Source organism: Phoca vitulina, unplaced genomic scaffold, assembly GCF_004348235.1.
Source record: "Phoca vitulina isolate PV1807 unplaced genomic scaffold, GSC_HSeal_1.0 scaffold71, whole genome shotgun sequence".
NCBI lineage: Eukaryota > Metazoa > Chordata > Mammalia > Carnivora > Phocidae > Phoca > Phoca vitulina.
This window is the reverse complement of record NW_022589774.1, coordinates 11,821,496-11,843,201: the sequence shown is the minus strand read 5'-3', so window position 1 is coordinate 11,843,201 and position 21,706 is coordinate 11,821,496. Positions and strand designations below refer to the sequence as shown.

The 21,706-nt window shown below is 40.2% G+C and overlaps 2 protein-coding genes across 3 annotated transcripts; one reads left to right on the top strand and one right to left on the bottom strand.

Annotated features, from left to right (window-relative positions):
• Positions 1 to 1,369: 1,369 nt before the first annotated feature.
• On the top strand, positions 1,370 to 21,706 carry IVNS1ABP (influenza virus NS1A binding protein). 2 transcript variants are annotated; one of them, XM_032393118.1, is made up of 15 exons: positions 1,370 to 1,694; positions 8,245 to 8,472; positions 9,243 to 9,371; positions 9,584 to 9,753; positions 9,887 to 9,962; positions 11,521 to 11,694; positions 12,009 to 12,134; positions 13,481 to 13,588; positions 17,707 to 17,839; positions 18,069 to 18,293; positions 18,756 to 18,877; positions 18,973 to 19,099; positions 19,187 to 19,318; positions 19,482 to 19,655; positions 21,161 to 21,706. In XM_032393118.1, exons 3-15 carry the CDS (start codon positions 9,261 to 9,263, stop codon positions 21,412 to 21,414), a joined length of 1,932 nt encoding a protein of 643 aa, XP_032249009.1. In that variant the 5' UTR covers positions 1,370 to 1,694; positions 8,245 to 8,472; positions 9,243 to 9,260; the 3' UTR covers positions 21,415 to 21,706. The 2 variants fall into 2 exon arrangements, with proteins under 2 accessions (XP_032249009.1, XP_032249010.1); XM_032393119.1 differs by lacking the exon at positions 1,370 to 1,694 and adding an exon at positions 2,431 to 2,454.
• Positions 1,701 to 2,868, bottom strand: LOC116624862 (serine/arginine repetitive matrix protein 1-like). The gene is made up of 2 exons (XM_032393088.1): positions 2,737 to 2,868; positions 1,701 to 2,511 (listed from the first exon to the last, which is right to left on the bottom strand). The coding sequence occupies exons 1-2, from the start codon at positions 2,866 to 2,868 to the stop codon at positions 1,711 to 1,713; spliced, it is 933 nt and encodes a 310-aa protein (XP_032248979.1). The 3' UTR covers positions 1,701 to 1,710.

The window sequence follows — 21,706 nt, the reverse complement described above, 5'->3', positions numbered from 1 at the left end:
TTTGCAATAAAAGTGAACACTGCTGTCGTTATTAATTATCAGAAGACAAAAACAAGAGCCCAGTGGCAAATGTCAGTCTTTTTCTCCTCAAGATAGAACAGTCATACTAATAGATATCTTAGTTCCTGTTTCCTCCCACAACTGAACAGGGGTGAAAAAACAAGCCTCTTTGCCTCAAGATTTTAGAAAGAAAAGTTGTAAAGCTTCTATTGCAGATGAAGGGCCCCAACATTCATCTTTTCCGCTCCCATAAGCATAAATAGTTCATGATAAAGAACGGTAGGCTCCTAGAAATGTCTATAAACTAACTTGAGTGGTCAAATACAAACAAGGCTGGGCCTAGACCGCTTAAGTGCCCTCCCCAAATCAGGATAATCGAACAGGACATTAGCCTGGAAGCCTCTGCCAAACTCTAAACAACTTTACCTCGGCAAATCCCCTCACCTTTAATCTAGGAAACTTTCCAGCATGCCCTTCAGTCACATGAAGTTGCCGTCAGAGCCCAATATACCTCGTGTGTCCCCGGAACAGGTTTGCCTCTTGGGGCAAAGAGGCAGGGTGGGTAACTAAGTTTGGCATGTGGTCTAAGAGGCCCCAGAAGGTTAGGATAGGGACTGCTGATTCTCCAGGCTTTTTTCTTTTTCCCAAAGAGGGCAAGACCAGCAAAGAAAGGACTGTCTCCGAAAGGAGAGCCGCGCTCAGACAAAACAGAAATCCGGGGGACCAAAAGCAGAAGTAAACAGGTTTTTATAGCAACACTAATAGAAGGCCTTCTCTGACCTCGCCAATGATTTTTTCAGTTACTGAATACTTTCACCCCTTCCCCCAGCGTGCCTCTCTTCTCACTCGCAACCCTCACACCCCCTCCCCGCACCCTTCAACAAAGGTGAGGGCCCACGGCCAACCGCAGGCTCTAAGGTCCGCGGCGGCCAGCTCCAGTCTAGGGCAGTTGCCTAGATGTAAATTTGACGTCGAGAAATCTAATCTCCCACGTCTGATCTCCGGTTATTGCGCCTCTAGGGGGAGGCAAAACAGGTGAGGGCGGCTGGAGGAAACCAGTTCCGGCACAGTCCGAAAGGGCGAAGCGAGGGTGCGAGGCTAGGGAAGGAGACGACAACGCGATAAATAAAAGGAGGCGCGCCCTAAACACTGCCTCTCTCCCTGGGATCACCTTGCCTTGACCTAGTTGAGCCGAGCAGGAAGGAACCCAAGGGGGCGAAGGAGAGGTTGGGCGAGCGGTGGGCGGGGCCGCGAGCGGGAGCTTTCTCGTGCTCGCTTGTGATTCGCCGACGGATTCGGGCCGGAAGCTGCCGGGAGGCACTGGCGGCGGCGGCGGCGACGGCGGCGGCGCACGTGGTGACGTGCGAGGGGGTGCGGCGCGAGCGGGCGGCGGCGGCGGCGGCAGTGTCTCCGGGACGCGCGTGGAGGTCGGGAGCTCCGAGCTGCTCGGCACAGTTTCTCCGCCTGCTGCTTCGGCGCGGCAGTGCTAGCGAGCGAGCGAGTCCCCGCGAACCCTCGGTGGCGCGGCCCCCTCCTCGCAGCCTCCGCGGACTGACCGCTCGTCTTCCCGCTCGACCGCTCCCCTCCTCCGCGGCCTCGAGGCGCTTTCCGTTGGGCCGATTCCCGCCCGCTTCCTCCTGCTCCCCATCGAAGCTCCAGACATGAGTTTTTCCATCTCTTCAGAGATGAACCAGGTAATACGCGCAGGACCTAGACGGTGGAGGAGGAAGAGGGCGCCCGGATTCCGAGCAGAGGGATGGCGCGGGCGGCTGGGGAGACGGTGCGAGGCGCGGAGCAGCGTCCTGGTCCCGGGGAAGGACGCTTCTGGCGCTGCCATGGTTGCCGGGTCGCGTTGGCGGCCGAGGCGGGTGCCGGCCGCTTCAGAGAGAGCTGGGGCAGAGGAAGTAGGGCCGGAGTTTTTGCCCGTGGATCCTCGGGGGCCTGGGTCAGGGCGCCACGGGGCAAGGATGACTGCCGGAAGGAGGACGCGGGAATCTCCTTTCCCGCTGTCAGGAACCGACTCCTAGTGTCTGGGTCTAACCGAGGTCTGGACTCTCCTCCCTGGGACCTCCCAGGACCCGGCGCGTGTGGGCGGGGAGCCGGCCCCAGGCTGCATCGGTGCTTCGGGCCCGGAGTGGGGTGGCACCGCGTCCCGGATCGCCGTGGGCCGCGGGGTCCTTTGTTCCCGCTCCACGTTGCCCGCTTTTCTTGCCAAGCGCGGGGAGAAGGGGGCGGGAGGAGGGAGGGAGCAGCTGCCCTGACGTGTCGGCGCTGAATGACTGCGTGGCCGGCCAATCCCAGCCGGGGGTGTGCGGGCGCTGGGCGCCTTGCCTTCCAGCCTTGGGAGTGGGCGCCCTCCCGGCCGCGCGGGGAGGAAGGCCTGGGGCTACGGGGCTCCTCAGTCACTCTGGGGCGATCGCCACTTGCCTTTTTACAAAAGAAATCGGCGGAGAGGTTTGCTCTTTTTCCATTCTTAAACGCATCTTGCAAAACGGTGTTTGGTTGTAAGTTCTTGATGGTAGCAAAGTATCAGGCAATATCACATTGAGAGTTGAATGTAAGAAGACTTGGACCACAAATATTTTAGAAATAGATTGACTGTTGCTCAATACATAGTAGACAGAGCTATTGTTTGAAACAGCTGACGTTTCAAAACTTACAGCAACTAGAAATATGCTTCAAGAGCGCAGTTTTGTTTCCTAATGTCTGTTAACCAGTGATGGAGGATTAGAATACCCTGGTATCAAACTGTTGTTTAAGGACTTTATGTGGTGATCTTCGGTCTAGTAATAAGTAACAACTTTGGAAGCCTAGTACTACTCTTAACAGTTGAACAAGTACAGCATTGACTAAACTACCAGAATCCATATTTTCGTTTAATAATTCTAGCACTGGCATTTGATTTAAGGATAACAGAATATTGATGAATAGTTTTAGGCATAATCGTGCTGAAACTTCCATCTTAAAGATGCTGAGGAGAGCAGTTGTATATCTGGAGATAAGGCAAACACTATTTAAAATTGGATTAACGGGCATCTGGGTGGCTCAGTCGTTAAGCGTCTGCCTTCAGCTCAGGTCATGAGCCCAGGGTCCTGGGATCGAGCCCTGCATCGGGCTCCCTGCTCTGCGGGAAGCCTGCTTCTCCCTCTCCCGCTCCCCCTCCTTGTGTTCCCTCTCTCGCTGTGTCTCTCTCTGTCAAGTAAATAAATAAAATCTTTAAAAAATAAATAAAATTGGATTAACAATAGTATCATTTAATGCTAGCTGGCAGGCTGCTTATCAAATGTCTATAATTTGGTAGTTGGTGGTAAACCGGACTAGAACCACTGACCTCTTCATTTGTACCGTTTTTCTAAACCCCCCCCCCCAAAAAAAACCCAGAGGATCCCAGGTTTTGGTTTTAGTTTTAAATTGGTATCTTTTGGGCTACTTACTTTGGAGTGGGGGCTTTTTCTTGGTTGAGGTATATTTTAGATGGCAATTGAATGTAGTTTTGCAAATGTGGTTTTTTAATGTAAAATGTTTTCTCATTAGGGAAATGTCTTAATCGCTGATACTAAGATAAAGTACTCCTGAAAATCATTTCATTGACTTTTCAACAATATGATTTTATAGTCAAAGATCTCAATGAAGGAATTCTAAAAGGTCAGAGATCCTCCTGTCTTTAGAGAGTGTAAATGGAGGAATTATGAACAAGGGGGTGATCTCTGGGTTTTTGTTAGAAGCACAGAAAATACATGCTTATCTTCACTTGTAAACTTGAATTACCCCTTGTGATTTCTAAACCTATCAGTATTTTCCTACCTATCAGATCAGTATTTTTTTTTTTTTTTTTTTTTTGTCAGATCAGTATTCTAGCACTTCTGGTATCAACCTGAATACCCAGCAGGTACCTCCACATTATAATGTCCCAAAGCAAATTCCTCTTTTCCTTCTTTACTAACTTTGAGCATGCAGCAAGCTCAAAATAACTGTTAAGCTTTTTGGAATTCTAATTTTGATACTGATTTTGATAATGATGCCACACATATCCAAGCTAAAATATAGGATAAGCAAGGGTATATAATATCTTAATGTTTCTGCTTCCCTATTTTATTTATTCCTCCAGACCATTCCCCACAATTCTGCTAGAGTGTTCTTGCTAATAATCCTTTTCTGCTCTCCAGCATTGTTTAAACCTTAACATTGATCTTTCTTACTTCCTCCCACTATTTACCATATGCATCCTGCAGACTATAATCCATTGAAACAGAAATAGCTGCAGTTTCTGGAATATGTATGCTGTCATACCCCTTTCCTCTTTTGTTTGAACTATTTTCACTGCTTGATTTATCTGCCTTTCTGGTTGGTCTGTGAAGTTTTCAGGGCTGGGGGAATGGAGTTAACTCCATTGGTATTAGGAGCATCCCATTCCAAATTGTGCCTGCCATATGTTTGGTGCCATAAATGGGAACATAAGAATTTCAGAACAATGAGGATGGAGGAAGTGAATGAGTTTGGTGAGTTTTGAGATGGTAGTTTGAAAGGTGACGTTGGGAATGTATAACTTCTGGTTTTACAGAGATTGATTTCCTGTGTATAATTATAAAACCTGTCCTTTAAAAATAGAGTTCATTCCTATTTTGTGAGTTGGCTGCCCTCAAAAGATTGCCTTGAAACTTAAATAATATTTGTAATTTGCCTTGAGGTTTTAAGGATGCTTTGAAAGTTTGATGATAACATTTTATCTTGCACTTACTGAAGGCCCGAGAAGAATTTGGAGGGGAGGCCATATTGTGCCTACCTTTTTTTTACAACTCTTGGATAAGACCTGTTGAATTGTATTTCAGTTAAGCTAATCTTTTTGGGGCCTGTGGTAACATAACGTGTGAACTTCTGGGTGTTACTAAAGCAGTTTAATTACTCATTTATGAGTCTTCTGTCTCCATTTTCTTGCACTGGCGATACTAAGGAACTGAAGTGTATTTACCAGAATATATTGTATTTGACCCCAGTTTTAATTTTTAAAGTGGATTAGTCAAATGTATATTTTAAATAGCAAAGAAAATTTTTTTTAGATTTTAATTCCTGTGTAGTTAACATACAGCGTTGTATTAGTTTCAGGTGTACAATATCGTGATTTGTCAGTTCCATATATTACTCAGTGCTCATTAAGACAAGTGTACTTTTAATCCCCTTCACCTAGTTCACCCATTCCTCTACCCACTTCCCCTCTAGTAACCATCTCTTTGTTCTCTATAGTTAAGAGTCTGTTTTTTGGTTTGTCTCTTTTTTCTTTTGTTCATTTGTTTCTTAAATTTCACATATGAGTGAAATCATGTGGTATTTGTCTTTCTCTGGTATATTCTGCTTAGCATTATACTCTCTAGATCCATCCATGTTGTTGCAAATGGCAGGATTTCATTCTTTTTTATGGCTGAGTAATATCCCGTTGTGTGTGTGTGTGTGTGTGTGTTTGTTTGTGTGTGTACATGCCACATCTTCTTTATCCATTCATCTATGGATGGATACTTGGGCTGCTTCCATAGTTTGACTCTTGTAAATAATGCTGCAGTAAACATAGGGGTGCATATATCCCTTTGGATTAGTGTTTTCGTGTTCTTTAAATACCAAAGAAAATTTTAAGTTTTATACTTTTGTATAATTCTAGGTTGTTGGGGCTTTTGGTTTGGCTTTTCAAGGAAAAAAAATTCTGCCCACATTTTTGTTCCACCAGTTACTGAGTTTGAGCTTCACAGACCAAACTAAGATCTACAAATTTTTAGAATCATTTGAAACTCAATTTGCCCAATGCTTACTTGAGTGAAAGTGACTGTGAACTTTCAAAGACATGGTTATGCAGGCAGGAGTTGATATAACCTCCTCCAACTTGGGGGGGGGGGGTTGAGAGTAGGGACCTACAGAATATGAGGACAGTAATTGAGTAAAGTAAGTTTGTTGCATTACCTTAAATGTCAAGTGGACTTGCGCTAGCTCTTAAAATCAAGTAGGGTTGTACTGATCATTGAAGAGATGAGATTCATATTAAGACCTTGAGGTACTAGAAAATCTTCAAGTTCTAAATATAGAAGAACTCATTTTATTGCAAAACTAATAATATTGTACAAATTTGTATACCTAGAGTGGCTCCAGAAATTCTTCAGTTTTTCTTCCAAAGGACTGAAGTGATTTTAACCATCTCCCCCCCCCCCCCCAAAAAAAATTTAAGTAGAACTTCCAATTTATCAAATATAAATAGATGTCATTTTTACTTTTGGTTAGATCAAGACTAGTTTACAGAGAAACACTGAATAATGATTAAAACTGGTATGGTTTTTCAAAAAGCACATTTTAATTATATCAATCTAATTTGCATGGAGGGATTCTCCCTCCCCTCTTCACCATTTTAAGAGCAGCTTATGAAACTGAAGTGAGGAGTTACCAACTATGTCTGTGGATTGGCCACCCAAGTATGTATCATATATACAAAGATTTTCTTAATTTGAGCTTGGTCTTGGCTGAAAATGTCTGAAGGTTTTCTTAGGATGGTGTGTTCTCTCTGTGTACATAGAATTGTGTGGTATTTGGAAATCATTTGTTAGAACTTAATTTTTTTTAAAGATTTATTTATTTATTTGACAGAGAGAGACACAGTGAGAGAGGGAACACAAGCAGGGGGAGTGGGAGAGGGAGAAGCAGGCCCCCCGCTGAGCAGGGAGCCGGATGTGGGGCTGTATCCCAGGACCCTGGGATCACGACCTGAGCCGAAGGCAGATGCCAGACGACTGAGCACCCAGGCGCCCCAGAACTTACTTCTTAAAGGCTGAACTAACTGGTCTAGATGCAACTCTAGAGCAGAGGAAATCAGTATTACATAATAGTATGATACAGTTTTGTTGCAGGGGTAAGCATTGACCACAGCCCCAACCTGAGTCACAATTACTCAGGATGTCCTTGAAATAGAATAGAACTTAAATTATAGAGAAACCAGTTAGGGCATGTGGGATCCAGCTCCATTACAGATTGTGCATGTGTTGAACTTAACAGTTTGTTCAGTTGGAGCTGGACCAGCCTTCAATGGGTTCTGGGTTAAGTCATTATTCATTCACCTGAACATAATTGTTAGAATTCTGGGTTTGATTGATGTATCAGGAAAATCCGGGTAATTTTAAGATGTCCATTTTTTAAAGTGTGTACATCTTTCAAATAATTTATTTAGTTCTCGTTTCCTGAATTATAATGACAGTGGTGTTATAGCAGTTCAGGTGATTAAAAAATAAGTACCATCTGAATTTGACACTTGGAGTTGATGACACGTGAAAATGAAGGGGGGAAATGGAGGTAGGAGGACTGAATATTATTACTTTGAAGATGTGGTCTGAACTAGAATTATTCCGTTGGTAGTTTATTACTGTATATAAGCAAAAGGACCATACAAAGAACAGGCATCAGTATTTTCCCTTTTTGTTTATTTAGTTCACTTCTTAGTACTCATCTTTATATTTAAGTTTCTAGGCTAGTTGTTTTGGTAGTGGGGAGATGGGATGGATACAAAGATGAACAAGACAGAGGCTCTGCCTTACAGGGCCTGAATCAAGGAAGATAAGGAGGTCCACAGAAGCCCAACTCAACAGACCAGCTGGAAGATTACACATGGCTTTCAGAGAGTGTTCAGTATGTGGAAGATAGGGAGAAACTTCTCTCAACTGGGGGGATTTGGCAGGGGCTTTATGGAGGTAAGATTTCATCTGGCAGAGGTTGCATTAAGGGTATTCCAAGAAGAGAGAAGAACTTGAACAAAGGTATAGAGGCTAGGAAGAGCAGACCACATTTTGGGGAACAGTGTGTCCGGTTTGACTATAACATTGTATACATGTCTGGGAATAATGCCCAAAGGTTGCTTGCTGGCTGGTGAAAATGGACAGATCATATGTTTGTATGTTAGTTGTAACCTAATAGTAAAGAATATTAGAGTTAACCAATATTTGTATTTGTTCTCTAATCTTGTGCTTGTATATCTCACTCAAATGATACACGTTATTAGCTCCTGTCTTCCAGGGAAAGTGTTTTTTGTTTCTTTGTTTTAATCACCTGAATAGTTGTAGGTTAAATGAAAAATGTTTATGTATAATTGCATTTGTGTTATTTTCTGTACTTGTGTCATTGACAATAAGATGTCTTCAAGATAAGAACTTTGATCTGATCCACTTAGATCAATGACAGTCTTTGATCATTCTGAGTATCTAAAATTTGTCATTATTACAGATTATGATGCATGATTATCACAGAAGAAATTCGTGTCTATAGCTTTTAAGGACTTGATTACATCATTTCAAGCCTGATAGTTTTGGAATCACCATTAGAGCTTAAGACACCTCTGCCTTCACTTCAACCACCTGTCTTCATACCTTGAGGAAGTGCTGAGTTTTAACACTCCTTTGTCCTTGGATTATCTAAGACGTCCCAGAAATCCATTTCTCACCAGTTCAGTAGGTAAGTGAATATTCAGTGCTCAGTGCAACATTAAGACACATTGTTCTTCTGAAGACTGTGTCCAGTCTACTAACAGCCTTTCATAATTTTCTTAAAGGGGAAGTCAGTAATCATTTGTAGAAAAAAAAATTTTCTGTTTTTTCTTTCTATAAACTATTTTGAATTTAATCAGCTCAAACTGAAATCTCCTATTGCTGCTTTTTAATGATAGATTTTGTATAGCCGTTAGTCAGTTGTTCACAAGTAAAGGTGAAATGGAGCTTTTTTTTAAAGAACATTAAGTTTCTAGCATGTATTCTTAGGAGGTAAGTGATTTCTAATATCTGAACCTTGCGAAGGGAACAGAATTTACATTTGTCTTGTATATCTTTGCTTTGGGAGTAAAGCAATGACAGCAGCCCAGAAGATGGAAGCCTGTAAGTGATGACCACTTTACATCCTTCCAGGGTTCTTAGATTGCTCCTTGTTTGGGTTTGTGCAGGGCTGGGTTGACATTTCTTACCCTTCGCAATGAATGTGCATGGAAACCTAGACCAAAAGCGTTGAGATACTCACCGCTGTATGAATCCTCAAAGACTTAGGACCAAAGTACAGGGGTACAAAGACTTGGACATTCAGTGCCAGTGTTTCAGCAATGTTTTTTGTGTAATAACATTTTTGTGTTGATAGGATGGAATTTGAAAATAAAGATACCATATTACTCTTTAAGGTATAATTATAAAAATCCTCATTCACAAGTAAAATAACACCGCTTTCTTTCTGCCCTTTAGCCAAATTTATAAGGAAAAATGATTCCCAATGGATATTTAATGTTTGAAGACGAAAATTTTATTGAGTCTTCTGTTGCCAAATTAAATGCCCTGAGGAAAAGTGGCCAGTTCTGTGATGTTCGACTTCAGGTATTTAAAACTTAATTGGAAACCTACAGAATTGATATTTTATTCCTAAAAGCAGTAAGTTCTTAGATTTGCTTATTTTCTTTTTCATGGTAGGCATTTCATGAAATAACTTTAAAAAACAATGATTTACTTATAAATATTAAAGAATCCGGTGTGGTAATTAGCTATACATAGTCCACAGTACTTCTAATTTTAATTCCTCATAATTTCAGGTCTGTGGCCATGAGATGTTAGCACACAGAGCAGTCCTGGCTTGCTGCAGTCCCTATTTATTTGAAATCTTTAATAGTGATAGTGATCCTCATGGAATTTCTCATGTTAAATTTGATGATCTCAATCCAGAAGCTGTTGAAGTCTTACTGAATTATGCCTACACTGCTCAGTAAGTACTTTATAAATTGTATAATTAGGGGATGTCATCAGGAAATTCCAAGTCTGTCTAAATTTATTTCAGTTAAGTATTTGTGTTTTAAGGCCTTAGTATCCTAAGTGATAAAGAACTTTTTTTTTAAAAGGTTGAAAGCCGATAAAGAATTGGTAAAAGATGTTTATTCTGCGGCAAAAAAGCTGAAGATGGACCGAGTAAAGCAGGTAGAGTACCAGAAGTTAACATATATAAGGAGGACTATTACTAGCAAGTCTGTTTTTACATGGTTAGAATGCATAATTTGTCATAAGCCATTTTTTAGTTTCAAGAACTTGAAAATGTCCCCTTCCCCTAGAGAACTGAATGTTATTTTAACCATTTATTAACCATTTAGCTATAGTTATAGAGAAAAGTCATATTTCACTCAGATAATTTGAGCTAAACCCATGCTCTTCCAGTAGTCTTCTCGGTCGGGTAGCTGTATCAGTCACTGATAGCAGGATGTAAAATAAAATACTCCTGTTTTTCTCAAGAGTTAATCATATAACTTAACTCAGTTCATTTGTTCTTCATTCTGGAGTTCCTCTTTAAAAGGTCTTCTAGAGGGGCGTCTGAGTGGCTCAGTCGGTTGGGCGTCTGCCTTCAGCTCAGGTCATGATCCCAGGACCCTGGGATCGAGCCCCGCATCGGGCTCACTGCTCAGCGGAGAGCCTGCTTCTCCCTCTCCCTCTGCCTGCCACTCTGACTATCTGGTGCTCTCTCTCTGTCTGTCAAATAAATAAATAAAATCTTAAAAAAAAAAAAAAGGTCTCCTAGAATTTAACGCCAGTGAGAACTGCTTAATAATTCATAGAATAAAAAGCATTTAATTTTGGGGGTGCCTGGGTGGCTCAGTTGGTTAAGCGTCTGCCTTCGGCTCAGGTCATGATCCCAGGGTCCTGGGATCGAGCCCCACATCAGGCTCCTTGCCCAGTGGGGAGCCTGCTTCTCCCTCTCCCTCCGCCACTCCCCACTTGTGCGCTCACATGCTCACTCTCTAACGAATAAATAAAATCTTTAAAACAAAAAACATTTAATTCTCTAATTTGGGGGTCAGTAAACTGTAAGCCCGCTGCCTGTTATAAAGTTTTATTGGAACACAGCTTTCATTTACATATGGTCTCTGGCTGCTTTCCACCTGTCGTGATGGAGTGGAGTAGTTGCGACAAAGACAGTATGGTCCAAAAGCCTAAAATACTATTTAGCCTTAAGAGGAAGTTTCCTGGCCCCTCCTATAATGTCACGTCTCTGCATCCTTCTATGATTTGTAGCACATATTCCTCAAGTTTGCAGTGCAGGTTTTCCCTAATGTTGCTCTTTTTCCAAAATTATTTCCTACCTGTCTTATCTTTTGCTCCAGCCAAACTAAATCGTTCGCAACATCTCTCTTCCCTGCTTCCTCTATTCTGCATTCAGCATCATCTTCCGTGTAGATCCCAGTTCAGATACTGCCTTCACGATGAAGTCTTACCTAATTATTCTAGTCGGAAATACTTATTTGAACATTTCATATGCATTATCACAGCATTTCAGTTTGTTGCATCTTTCCTTAAACAACTTAGACATTTGAATGGCATTCTTCGATGTTTGTTTGTATACGTATGTTCTTCCCATTGTTGTTTGATTAAGGCAGTGATTTTTGATTCATCTTTATATCTTCACATAATGCTTACGCATTGAGTATTAAATATTTGTTAAATAAAATATATGTAAGTGTTGGTGCTTGTGTATTTCTTTTCCAAGGTTTGTGGTGATTATTTACTATCTAGAATGGATGTTACCAGCTGCATCTCTTACCGAAATTTTGCAAGTTGTATGGGAGACTCCCGTTTGTTGAATAAGGTTGATGCTTATATTCAGGAGCATTTGTTACAAATTTCAGAAGAGGAAGAGTTTCTTAAACTTCCACGGCTAAAGGTAAGGAGTAAAAATCTATCAAGAGATATATACTACTTAGTTCCAGGCACGGAATCTTTGTCCCATGTTTCAAGCATGTAAGTAATGGTTGGGAAAAAGACAGTACATTGAAATGATACTGTTATTTTTAGCAGTGTAACAGTTTTCTGCCTACCCATTTGTGTATTTTTTGGCTACTGATTTTCTTATAAATTAGAGTAAATATATGGGATGTGATTGGGCATCTATGACCGTTTTATTATGAAATTGAGCATTTAGCTGAGGATTAGAGACTCAACACTGATCTATGTGTCACTGTTTTTTCCTAACTCTAGTTGGAGGTAATGCTTGAAGATAATGTTTGCTTGCCCAGCAATGGCAAATTGTATACAAAGGTAATCAACTGGGTGCAGCGTAGCATCTGGGAGAATGGAGACAGTCTGGAAGAGCTGATGGAAGAGGTTAGTTTTAAAGTAAATGGGATTCAACAATTCTTAAAATTTATTTTGCTATAACATGAAGGATTCCCTCTCACTTTTATTTTATAACCATGACCCTAAAGAATTTAAATTTTGCTATAGGTACCCCTAAGCTGAGAAACAGGGGGGGTGTCCAGGTGAGCTGAATGAACCGTTCAGTTTGGTCTTCTGCTTTTCTTTTTTTATTTCTTCGCTTATTATGTGCTGTTAACTTCCTTTAAAGTAGCATGTAATTTGCTTTAGAAATGGGAGGTGGTACTGAAATTTTCTGTAGATTCTAAGTTTTTCTTCACAGGTTTTTGCTTTAAATTTGAAAGTAGGTAAAAGCTTCTAATGGTTGTTCCTCCCCATTGATTTATCTCCCCATAGGTTTATTAACAAAACTAGGATACCCAAGACTGAAGAAACAAGAAGAAACCTCAAGTGTATTGACACGTAAAGAAGCAGCAGTCCTGCCCCAGTTCTCCTAAGAAAAATCCGCTGTGGGCAGAGAGCGATGATGATTTAATGGTGTTTACTCCTTTACAGGATTCTCTCTTTAAAGCTTTGTGTTTTTCAATGGTGTTGTTCATACATATAGTCACTCACTTACCTTGGGCTACTTTTTAAAAACACACAAGAAAAATTTGATGGAGAAATGGTGGGAATTAAAACATATGCAGATGGAGCAGTAGAGTGACCCTGCATCTGTCATTCCACTTGAGCCTTTCACACTCACTAAAGGCTTCCCAGATCTGTTAGGCCTTGAAACGTACTGTTATCATGTCCTAGGAAGGCCAACAGGTGCTCCCTAAGTTTTATATCATTTCCCACTTGAAAATGAGGTGCATTAACCATGTGTTTGCATCTGCTAAGGGAGGTATCTCTACAGCTTGTTTGCGTTTTGCATTTGCTTTTTATCTGTTTTTCTCGGCATTGCCTACAGGACAGAAATATGTTAATGCAAATCAGACCACTTCAAAGGTGTAAGCCGTACTCCACATTTTATTGTAAATATGTATATTCTTTAAGAGCCTCTATATATTGTACTAGTGGTTTTTTTCTTAATGCCATATAATAGAAGCTATGAGAAAATGAAGATTTCTTTCAAGCCAATCAAGCCAAGGACTCTTCCGGCCAGTATTAGAAGATTCTGTATTTGATTTTTGTTTTTTAAATTTTTACAACCATGACCTGTATTTTCTTTACTTCGGGATCCTGCCAGAGCAAGATGTCAAGAAGTTCAAGAAGCACACTGGAGGTTACCTTGAGGCGTTTGTGTGATCTGCATACTAGTGGAGTAGCCATGGAGACGGTAGCCACATGGGTGTTCTGTTGCTGTTTTGCAGGTTCAAACCTTGTACTACTCAGCTGATCACAAGCTGCTTGATGGGAACCTACTAGATGGACAGGCTGAGGTGTTTGGCAGTGATGATGACCACATTCAGTTTGTGCAGGTACACATTGCACATCTGAGGTAACCGCAGGTTAAAATGGGATTAGAGCATTTTATAGCATACTGAAATTTTCCTTTAATAAGGAAAGTGGAAGAATTTCATTGGTATAACTGAACAGAAACATTTTTGGGACAAAACAAGCCTATCTTTCTTAATAGTTACTGTTTTTGCCACATAAAAAGAAATGAATTCAACACATTTAGATTTTTTTTCTCAATGAAATAGGATTTACAGGTAGAAAGGCCAATAAGATGAAGCAAAGTAGAAATTGATTTTTTTGGGTTAGATTACAAAAAAATACTTTGCAACAGGAAGAGTGTTGTTAGACCCTATTTTTTATTATTATTATTTTTTTTAATCTCAGGTATAAACTTTTTTAGTCTAGGGACAAATAATTGAGAGAAAAGTATACAAATCATAAGTGTCAAATAGTGAACCCACTAATTTAAACACTACTTGAGTCAAGAAGAGATTTCTACCATCCTGGAAGCCTTTCTTTGCCCCTTCCCAGTCACCTCCCTACACAGTCCCCCAGGGGAAACCATTATTCTAACTTCTGAAACAATAGACTAGTTTGCCTGTGTTTGAAGTGAACATAAGTGGTCATATAGTATGCATTCTTTCTGTTTGGCCTTCAGCTCAACGTTGTATTTGTGAGGGATAAACTATAGAGTAGGCTGAGTTAACCCAGTTTTAAGGGATGGTTTTCTTTAATAGAAAGTAAATGATAAACCTGATTGGTGAAGTTCTCAGGTATTCTGTGGCAGTAGTGGCCAAAGATCTTTACTTTCACAAAAAATGTCAGGGTTTGAGTTGAGAACTTTGTTCATAGTTGTGCATTTTGAACATTTAGAATATTTTTCCTCATAACTCTAAAGATGTTAACATTTTTTTTATTTTTATTTTTTTTAAAGATTTTATTTATTTGACAGAGAGAGACAGCGATAGAGGGAACACAAGCAGGGGGAGTAGGAGAGGGAGAAGCAGGCTTCCCGCTGAGCAGGGAGCCTGATGCGGGGCTCGATTCCAGGATCCTGAGATCATGACCTGAGCCGAAGGCAGACGCTTAACGACTGAGCCACCCAGGCGCCCCAATGTTAACATTTTTTTTAAAAGTTACTCTTTAAACAAGCGAAGTTTGAGGGCCCGATAAGTGGCAGGCCGTGATGTTAGGTGTGTGAGGGACAGTTTCTGCGTGCAGGACCTTACAGCCGTAGGTTGCAGTGGTACAGTCTTACAAGAGGTAATCTGCAAAAGGCATAAAGGGGAGGGCATAGTGGAACAGGAGAGAAACTAGGGAAATGGAGGCAACATTTGAGCAGTCCTAGGATTGAGACGAGTTTGCATAGCAGAGGGAAGTGTGTCAACAAACAATACCTGTGCAAGGATGATAGGCTTAGAATGGCTGGCCACAAGATTGAGAAAATAGGGAAATGCCACCTGATGGGGGCTTACACTTGATCCTACAGGTAGTGGGGAACTTTCAAAGATTTTTAGACCAAGGAGGAAAGTGGTATGAAGAGAGAGATTTCACAGCTTTAGTAATAGTGTAAAACTGGGCAATAGTCCAACAATAGGGGGATTGGTTAAATTACTGTATTTCTGTACAGCAAAAATCCACACAGTCATATATAAGACAAGGTTAACTATCAGATGGGCAGTCTCTAGGTCATGGGACTCCAACTGATCTGTGGTTGGTTTCCTTTTGTTTTCTTATTCTAGTAAGTGATTGCATTAAACCCTTCAGTTTTTATGACCCAAGTACAGAAGGTAGATTAAAGTTTGTGGGACCAATTTACAGACTTTTATAAGTAGTCGTTAAAAAAAATGACGACTTGATCCAAGGGCCTGAAGGAGGAAGAGTGGACTCTAGACATTTATAGTTTCAAAGGTTGAGTGAGTCCTTAGTAATCATTTAGAGTAAGAAAGTTAAGGAAAAGGAAGAATTTGAGAAAATGGGATTCTGACATGTGACTCATTAGAAGGTGGTTCCCTGGATAAAAATCATGAAGTAAAACAGGATGAGGGGACACATTAGGCTTGAGGAATAGGAAAAGAGTTTGAGAAGAAGCCATTAGAAAGGAAGGAAGAAATTAGAATCAAAATATGTTAAAAAGCTAGCTAACATCGGTAGAGAAAGTTTGAAGGAGGACAATAAATTGTTAATTGTGTCAAATCATTCTTTGGGAGGTCATGTAAAAGAAGGTTATAGATACCATCTCTTCTGCATTAGTTTTGGGAGGCCCCTTGGTAACCTTTAGTGGGTGTAAGTTCCAAAGAGTATTAAGGTCAAGAATCCCTTAGCGTGAGAAGTAATAGTGGTTGAAAAAGAAACAGCCACCAGAGATTACCCCCTGGCAAGCCAGAGGCAAAGAAAGTGGAGCCAGTGGGTGGCTGGGTGGGAGGAGTTGATACAGGAAAGTTTGAAGATAAAGGAGAGGAAAGGATTGTGTTTGAAAATGTTCCAGAAGGAGTATAAAGGAGTTAACCAGCACTTCTGTACGACTTGTTAAAAAAAAAAACCCAAATAGTCTTCGTTGTTACCATGCTTTTCTCTTTCACACTGATTTTTTTTTTTTCTCAATTATAGTCCATATGTTAGAACAGTTTTCTTACTGTGATAAAAGCTCTTAATGTAAGCATCATCAACTTGTGATACTTTGGATCCCTTCTTCCCACAGGTTGGGATGGCGTTTTATGTAACTTGTAATTTCTAGTAGCAGAGGACACAAGTCTCATAGTATAAAAAGAGTGGCTTTATACTCAGAACTTCTAATCTTTCTTTTAGTTGTATTGCATTAGGCAATGCATATCTTCTCTGAGTATTGTTACCTATAAAATGGATAAAAGGGCAGTACTGCCCTTACTGGATTAAAAGAGATGATGTGAATAAAGTGCCTAATAATACCTAGGTATATAATAAATGTCTAAGTAGAATTTAATGGTAACCATTAACATGGTGCATTCTCTGCCTCTTCTCAAAATAGCCTCATATGCTGTAACCACGCTTGTTGAATGGCGCAGACCAAACTTTCCACAGCTTCAAGTAGCTACCAAAATCTTCTCCTCTAAGAGTTGTTACGTGGCTTTTTGTTTCCACAAGAAACAAATTTCTACTATAAATCTTACCTACCCATGTGTCTCTGGCCCTGGGGACTGAAATAAGTGGATAAGCAGACTCGGTTAGGTACTCAGCGTGGTACCTGTTCATTTGGTAGTTCCTCTTAGGGTGTCTTTGACTCCTCTAATTCCATGTGATCATAGCCTTTAGAAGTGTCAAGGGCTAAAGTAATTGGAAGAAAACCATCAAAGGGAACTCATACACAAGAACACAATGTAATTCTCTTAACAATCATTTGAAAATTTATAGCTTTGCCCATTTCTCCCTCTTTTAGTGGTCCTGTGTATTCTACTTTTGTGAATGTTTGGTTCTTTTAGTATTACTGTTCCATTTCTGGTTACTATTTTTTGTGTTTTGATGTAGTTTGATTTGTCTAGAAAAGCACTCTATAATACCTATAAGGTTGTCCTGAAGAAATATACCTTTCAGTGTTTCTTGTAACTGCCACTTTTGTCCTGAAAAATACTTCTCAGAGGGACTGGATTGGATAAATGTCTGCTCACTCTTTGCTGGCATTGTATGAAGGGTATCAGAGTACATATGATTTAATTACATTTGACCATTTCTTGGAGACAGTGGGTTAAATGTATTGTTTCAGATAATTCACCCTTTTAAATTAATAAGCTCTTTTGGAAGATGATTCTACACTTAGTATAAAGAGTATGTGAGCTTATGTAGATTTGGGGGGGTCCTTCCCCTCCCCCCCCCCGAGGTATCTGATATTTGATCTACAACATGTTTTTTTAATTGTTTAAATGGAGCTTTTCCTGACCAGGCTACTTGTGTAGGTATAGTTGTTTCTTTACAAGTGGAGATGGAAGCATGCCAGTAATTTGTGTCAATTGGAAAGTTGGTTTGTTTTAAATTTAGTTCTGATATAAACGTCATACATAGGTGAAAGATACTGTTTTTTCAGTGTTGTGGAATAGCTCAGGAACAAAGGTACACCAGGTATGGTCTTTGGCTAGGTTTCTGTAGCTGCCTTTTGATTTTGCAGAAAAAGCCACCACGTGAGAATGGCCATAAGCCGATGATAAGTAGCAGTTCCACTGGATGTCTCTCTTCTCCAAATGCTACAGTACAAAGCCCTAAGCATGAGTGGAAAATCGTTGCTTCGGAAAAGACTTCAAGTAAGTGTATTACATTTGTCAGATTGTCTTTTATTTTTAAAGGAGTGTTGAGTGGAACCATTTAATAACTTTGAAAGTGACGGTTTGTGGAGAAAAAACTGAGAAGCAACTAAATTTGGAAAAGAGTAGCAGATCATTCCACTCTGGAATCTGGAGTCCAGTTCAGGATCACGCAGCAACCAAAAGTAATAATAATTGCATCTTAAACATAGAACTTTTGTGCTTACAGATAACACTTACTTGTGCCTGGCTGTGCTGGATGGTGTATTCTGTGTAATTTTCCTTCACGGGCGAAACAGCCCACAGAGCTCACCAACGAGTACTCCAAAACTAATTAAAAGTTTAAGCTTTGAGGTGCAACCAGATGAGCTAATAGAAAAGCCCATGTCGCCCATGCAGTATGCACGATCTGGTCTGGGGACAGCAGAGATGAACGGCAAGCTCATAGCAGCAGGTGAGAACAGAACAATGAGTGTTTTCTTACTGGAAACTTTCAACTGGCTAAGCCTCTTAAATGGACGTTTGTGCTTGCTAGTGACATGTGAACTTTGGAAGACAGGGTTTAATGTGCCTTCTTCCTTGGCATTCTACTTTACCACATTCTAAAAAGACTAAGAAATAAAAAGTAAATACTATTGTGTTGCCTAACCTTTAAGTAAATGTCTGTTTCTAATTCTTAAACTATAATGTAGCTGAATTATTCTGTCCTTATTTTCAAGCCAAGACTAAGCAATTTACTCATACTGCTAATGTTGTTTGGCTATTGTAAGCAGTTAGTTAAAACATCAACTAATGGGGCCTTACTAAGTTTATGGATAAAAATTCCTTTTCTCATTGTGCAGATTACTTAAATCATTCTGGACCAGAAAGCCTGGTCCAGTTTAATAAACGTAAATCTTGATGTTTCTTTTACCAGGTGGCTATAACAGAGAGGAGTGTCTTCGAACAGTTGAATGCTATGATCCACATACAGATCACTGGTCCTTTCTTGCTCCCATGAGAACGCCAAGGGCTCGATTTCAAATGGCTGTACTCATGGTAAGCGCATTATGTTGCAGGAAGAAGCAATCCATATTTAACTGTTTCTCATACTTCAGAATGGCAGAAATTCTAATCTCTCACTTTTGATATAGGGCCAACTCTATGTGGTAGGTGGATCGAATGGCCACTCAGATGACCTGAGTTGTGGAGAGATGTATGATCCAAGCATAGATGACTGGACTCCTGTTCCAGAATTGAGAACTAACCGTTGTAATGCAGGTAAAATTACTTTCCTTCTGGGATAAATCAGTATTTAAGTATGATAATTAAATTATCAAGATATAACCTTATTTTATACTCACATAGGAGTATGCGCTCTGAATGGGAAATTATACATCGTTGGTGGCTCTGATCCATATGGTCAAAAAGGACTGAAAAACTGTGATGTATTTGATCCTGTAACAAAGTCGTGGACAAGCTGTGCTCCTCTTAACATTCGTAAGTTTTTTTGTGTCATGTTTTTTGTTTTGGGGGTTTTTATGTGTGTGTGTGTGTGTGTGTGTGTGTGTGTGTGTATTTTAACTTCTGAATCAACAGTATATGTAGTATACGACTTAGAGTTTTGGGAGATAAAATAATTTGGTTCGACTTGATTTTATAGGTAGACACCAGGCTGCAGTCTGTGAGCTTGGTGGTTATTTGTACATAATTGGAGGCGCAGAGTCTTGGAATTGCCTGAACACGGTAGAACGTTACAATCCTGAAAATAACACCTGGACTTTAATCGCTCCCATGAATGTGGCTAGACGAGGAGCTGGCGTAGCTGTTCTTGATGGTGAGTGTTGGGATTTGGAAAAGTGAGGAATAGGGAGTGATGAGTTTCTTCTAAAATTCCAAGAGAATGTCAATGATACTTATACTATATACTTGTATAATTAGAATTCAGAAGCAGCCATCTTTTCTGATGTAGTAGGGATTGATGGTTTGTCTTTTAGAAGTCTTTTCTAATAGAGACTCAGTACTTAATATATCAACACACTAGTCTTTTGATGAGTTCACTAAATGAAGTTCTAAGTTTTCCTTCCATAAACCATATGCAAAATGTATCATCTTGGGAGTTTGTTCCTTTAGAGCAAGAATTCAAAGAATTTGATTTGCAAAAAGCAAAAATAAGTGCAGATCATCTAGATCTAGTCTTTTCTAATTATCTACTCCATACCTAATTGGAAGCAATACTTAAGACTGTTTTAAAAAGTCTTTCCAAAGCATTAAACTTGGTTTTATATAGACACAGCTTTCTTTTCACATCCATTTTACTGATTTACATGTTTAATTATGTAATTATAATAATGAGTTTAGTTAACATTGTCTTGGGAATAAAGCAGGATCTTAGTTAAGCTGTGACTCAACTGCTGAAAGCTCAGATGTGTAGACATGCCAGCAAGTAGCCTACTGGCCTGTAGCCTGCAGCCCCACCCCCAAGCCTTGTCCGTTTTTCTCTAAGTATATAGATGCAGACAGGTTGTGACAGATAAGGAAATAATGAATTTTTTTTTTTTAAGATTTTATTTATTTATTTGACAGAGACACAGCGAGAGAGGGAACACAAGCAAGGGCAGTGGGAGAGGGAGAAGCAGGCTTCCCGCTGAGCAAGGAGCCTGATGCGGGGTTCGATCCCAGGACCCTGGGACCACGACCCGAGCCGAAGGCAGACACCTAACAACTGAGCCACCCAGGCGCCCCATGAATTTTTTTTTAATGCTAACCTTTTATCTGTTTGAAAATAACTTATTAACTGTTCTGCATATATATTTGAAAACAAGTGATGACTCCTGGTCTCTTTCCAAGAAGTTTTTGTACCAAAATAATTTTATATAGTTGGAAAGCTCAAGAAAATGTTCAGTTCTCTGAAATCTGCTTTTCTTTAACTTCTTTTGAAGGACTAATACAAAATTTCCAGTGCACAGAACTACTCTGGCTTGCCACTAGTTAGCTGCATTTTTAGGTGAATTGTCCACCTTCTTTGTGCCTCATTTCATCTGTGAAATGGCAGTAATAGTAGCTACCACAAAGAATTGTGGGAATTACACTTCAGTTAGATGCTACCCCTCTCCTTTCAAATTGCCTGAGTTCCAGGTATGAATGGGTTTTTATCAGTTTTATTCTGTTTGTATCCATAGGTCCTAGAGAGCGCTTGCCACCTTAGTGAGGCATTTAAGGAGTATTTTCTGATAGAATGAGCAGGCATTTCTACTAAGAACCACTGATTTTAGCAAAAAACAGATTAAATAGTTTTTTTCTTATTCTCTCTAGCTTTACCTTCTTTCCTTTCTCTTTTAGGAAAATTGTTTGTAGGTGGGGGCTTCGATGGTTCTCATGCCATCAGTTGTGTGGAGATGTATGACCCAACTAGAAATGAATGGAAGATGATGCGAAACATGACTTCACCAAGGAGCAATGCTGGGATCGCAACTGTAGGGAACACCATTTATGCAGTGGGAGGATTTGATGGCAATGAATTTCTGAATACGGTGGAAGTCTATAACCTTGAGTCAAATGAGTGGAGCCCCTATACAAAGATTTTCCAGTTTTAACAAATTTAAGACCCTTTCAAACTAACAGGCTTAGTGATGTAATTGTGTTTAGTAGAGGTACACTTGTGAATAAGGAGGGTGGGTGGGTATAGATGTTGCTAACAGCAACACAAAGCTTTTGCATATTGCATATTAAACATGCTGTACATACTTTTTGTGTTTATTGGGAAAGGAATGCAAAGATGAAGGTCTGTTTTGTGTATTTTTAGGACTACTTTGGTTATTTTACTTTTTGGAAGTTGATATTGTGAAAGAATAAACCAAGACTTGATCGGGCATGTCATTTCAAGAA

Coding starts and splice junctions, on each gene's coding strand:
- LOC116624862 (XM_032393088.1), bottom strand. CDS start 2,868: ATGGATTCTGGTAGTTTAGTCAATGCTGTACTTGTTCAACTGTTAAGA. Junction 2,512..2,736: donor AACAACAGTTTGATACCAGG/GTATTCTAATCC, acceptor GCTACCATCAAG/AACTTACAACCAAACACCGT.
- IVNS1ABP (XM_032393118.1), top strand. CDS start 9,261: ATGATTCCCAATGGATATTTAATGTTTGAAGACGAAAATTTTATTGAG. Junction 19,319..19,481: donor CTGTGCTCCTCTTAACATTC/GTAAGTTTTTTT, acceptor TTGATTTTATAG/GTAGACACCAGGCTGCAGTC. Junction 19,656..21,160: donor TGGCGTAGCTGTTCTTGATG/GTGAGTGTTGGG, acceptor TTTCTCTTTTAG/GAAAATTGTTTGTAGGTGGG.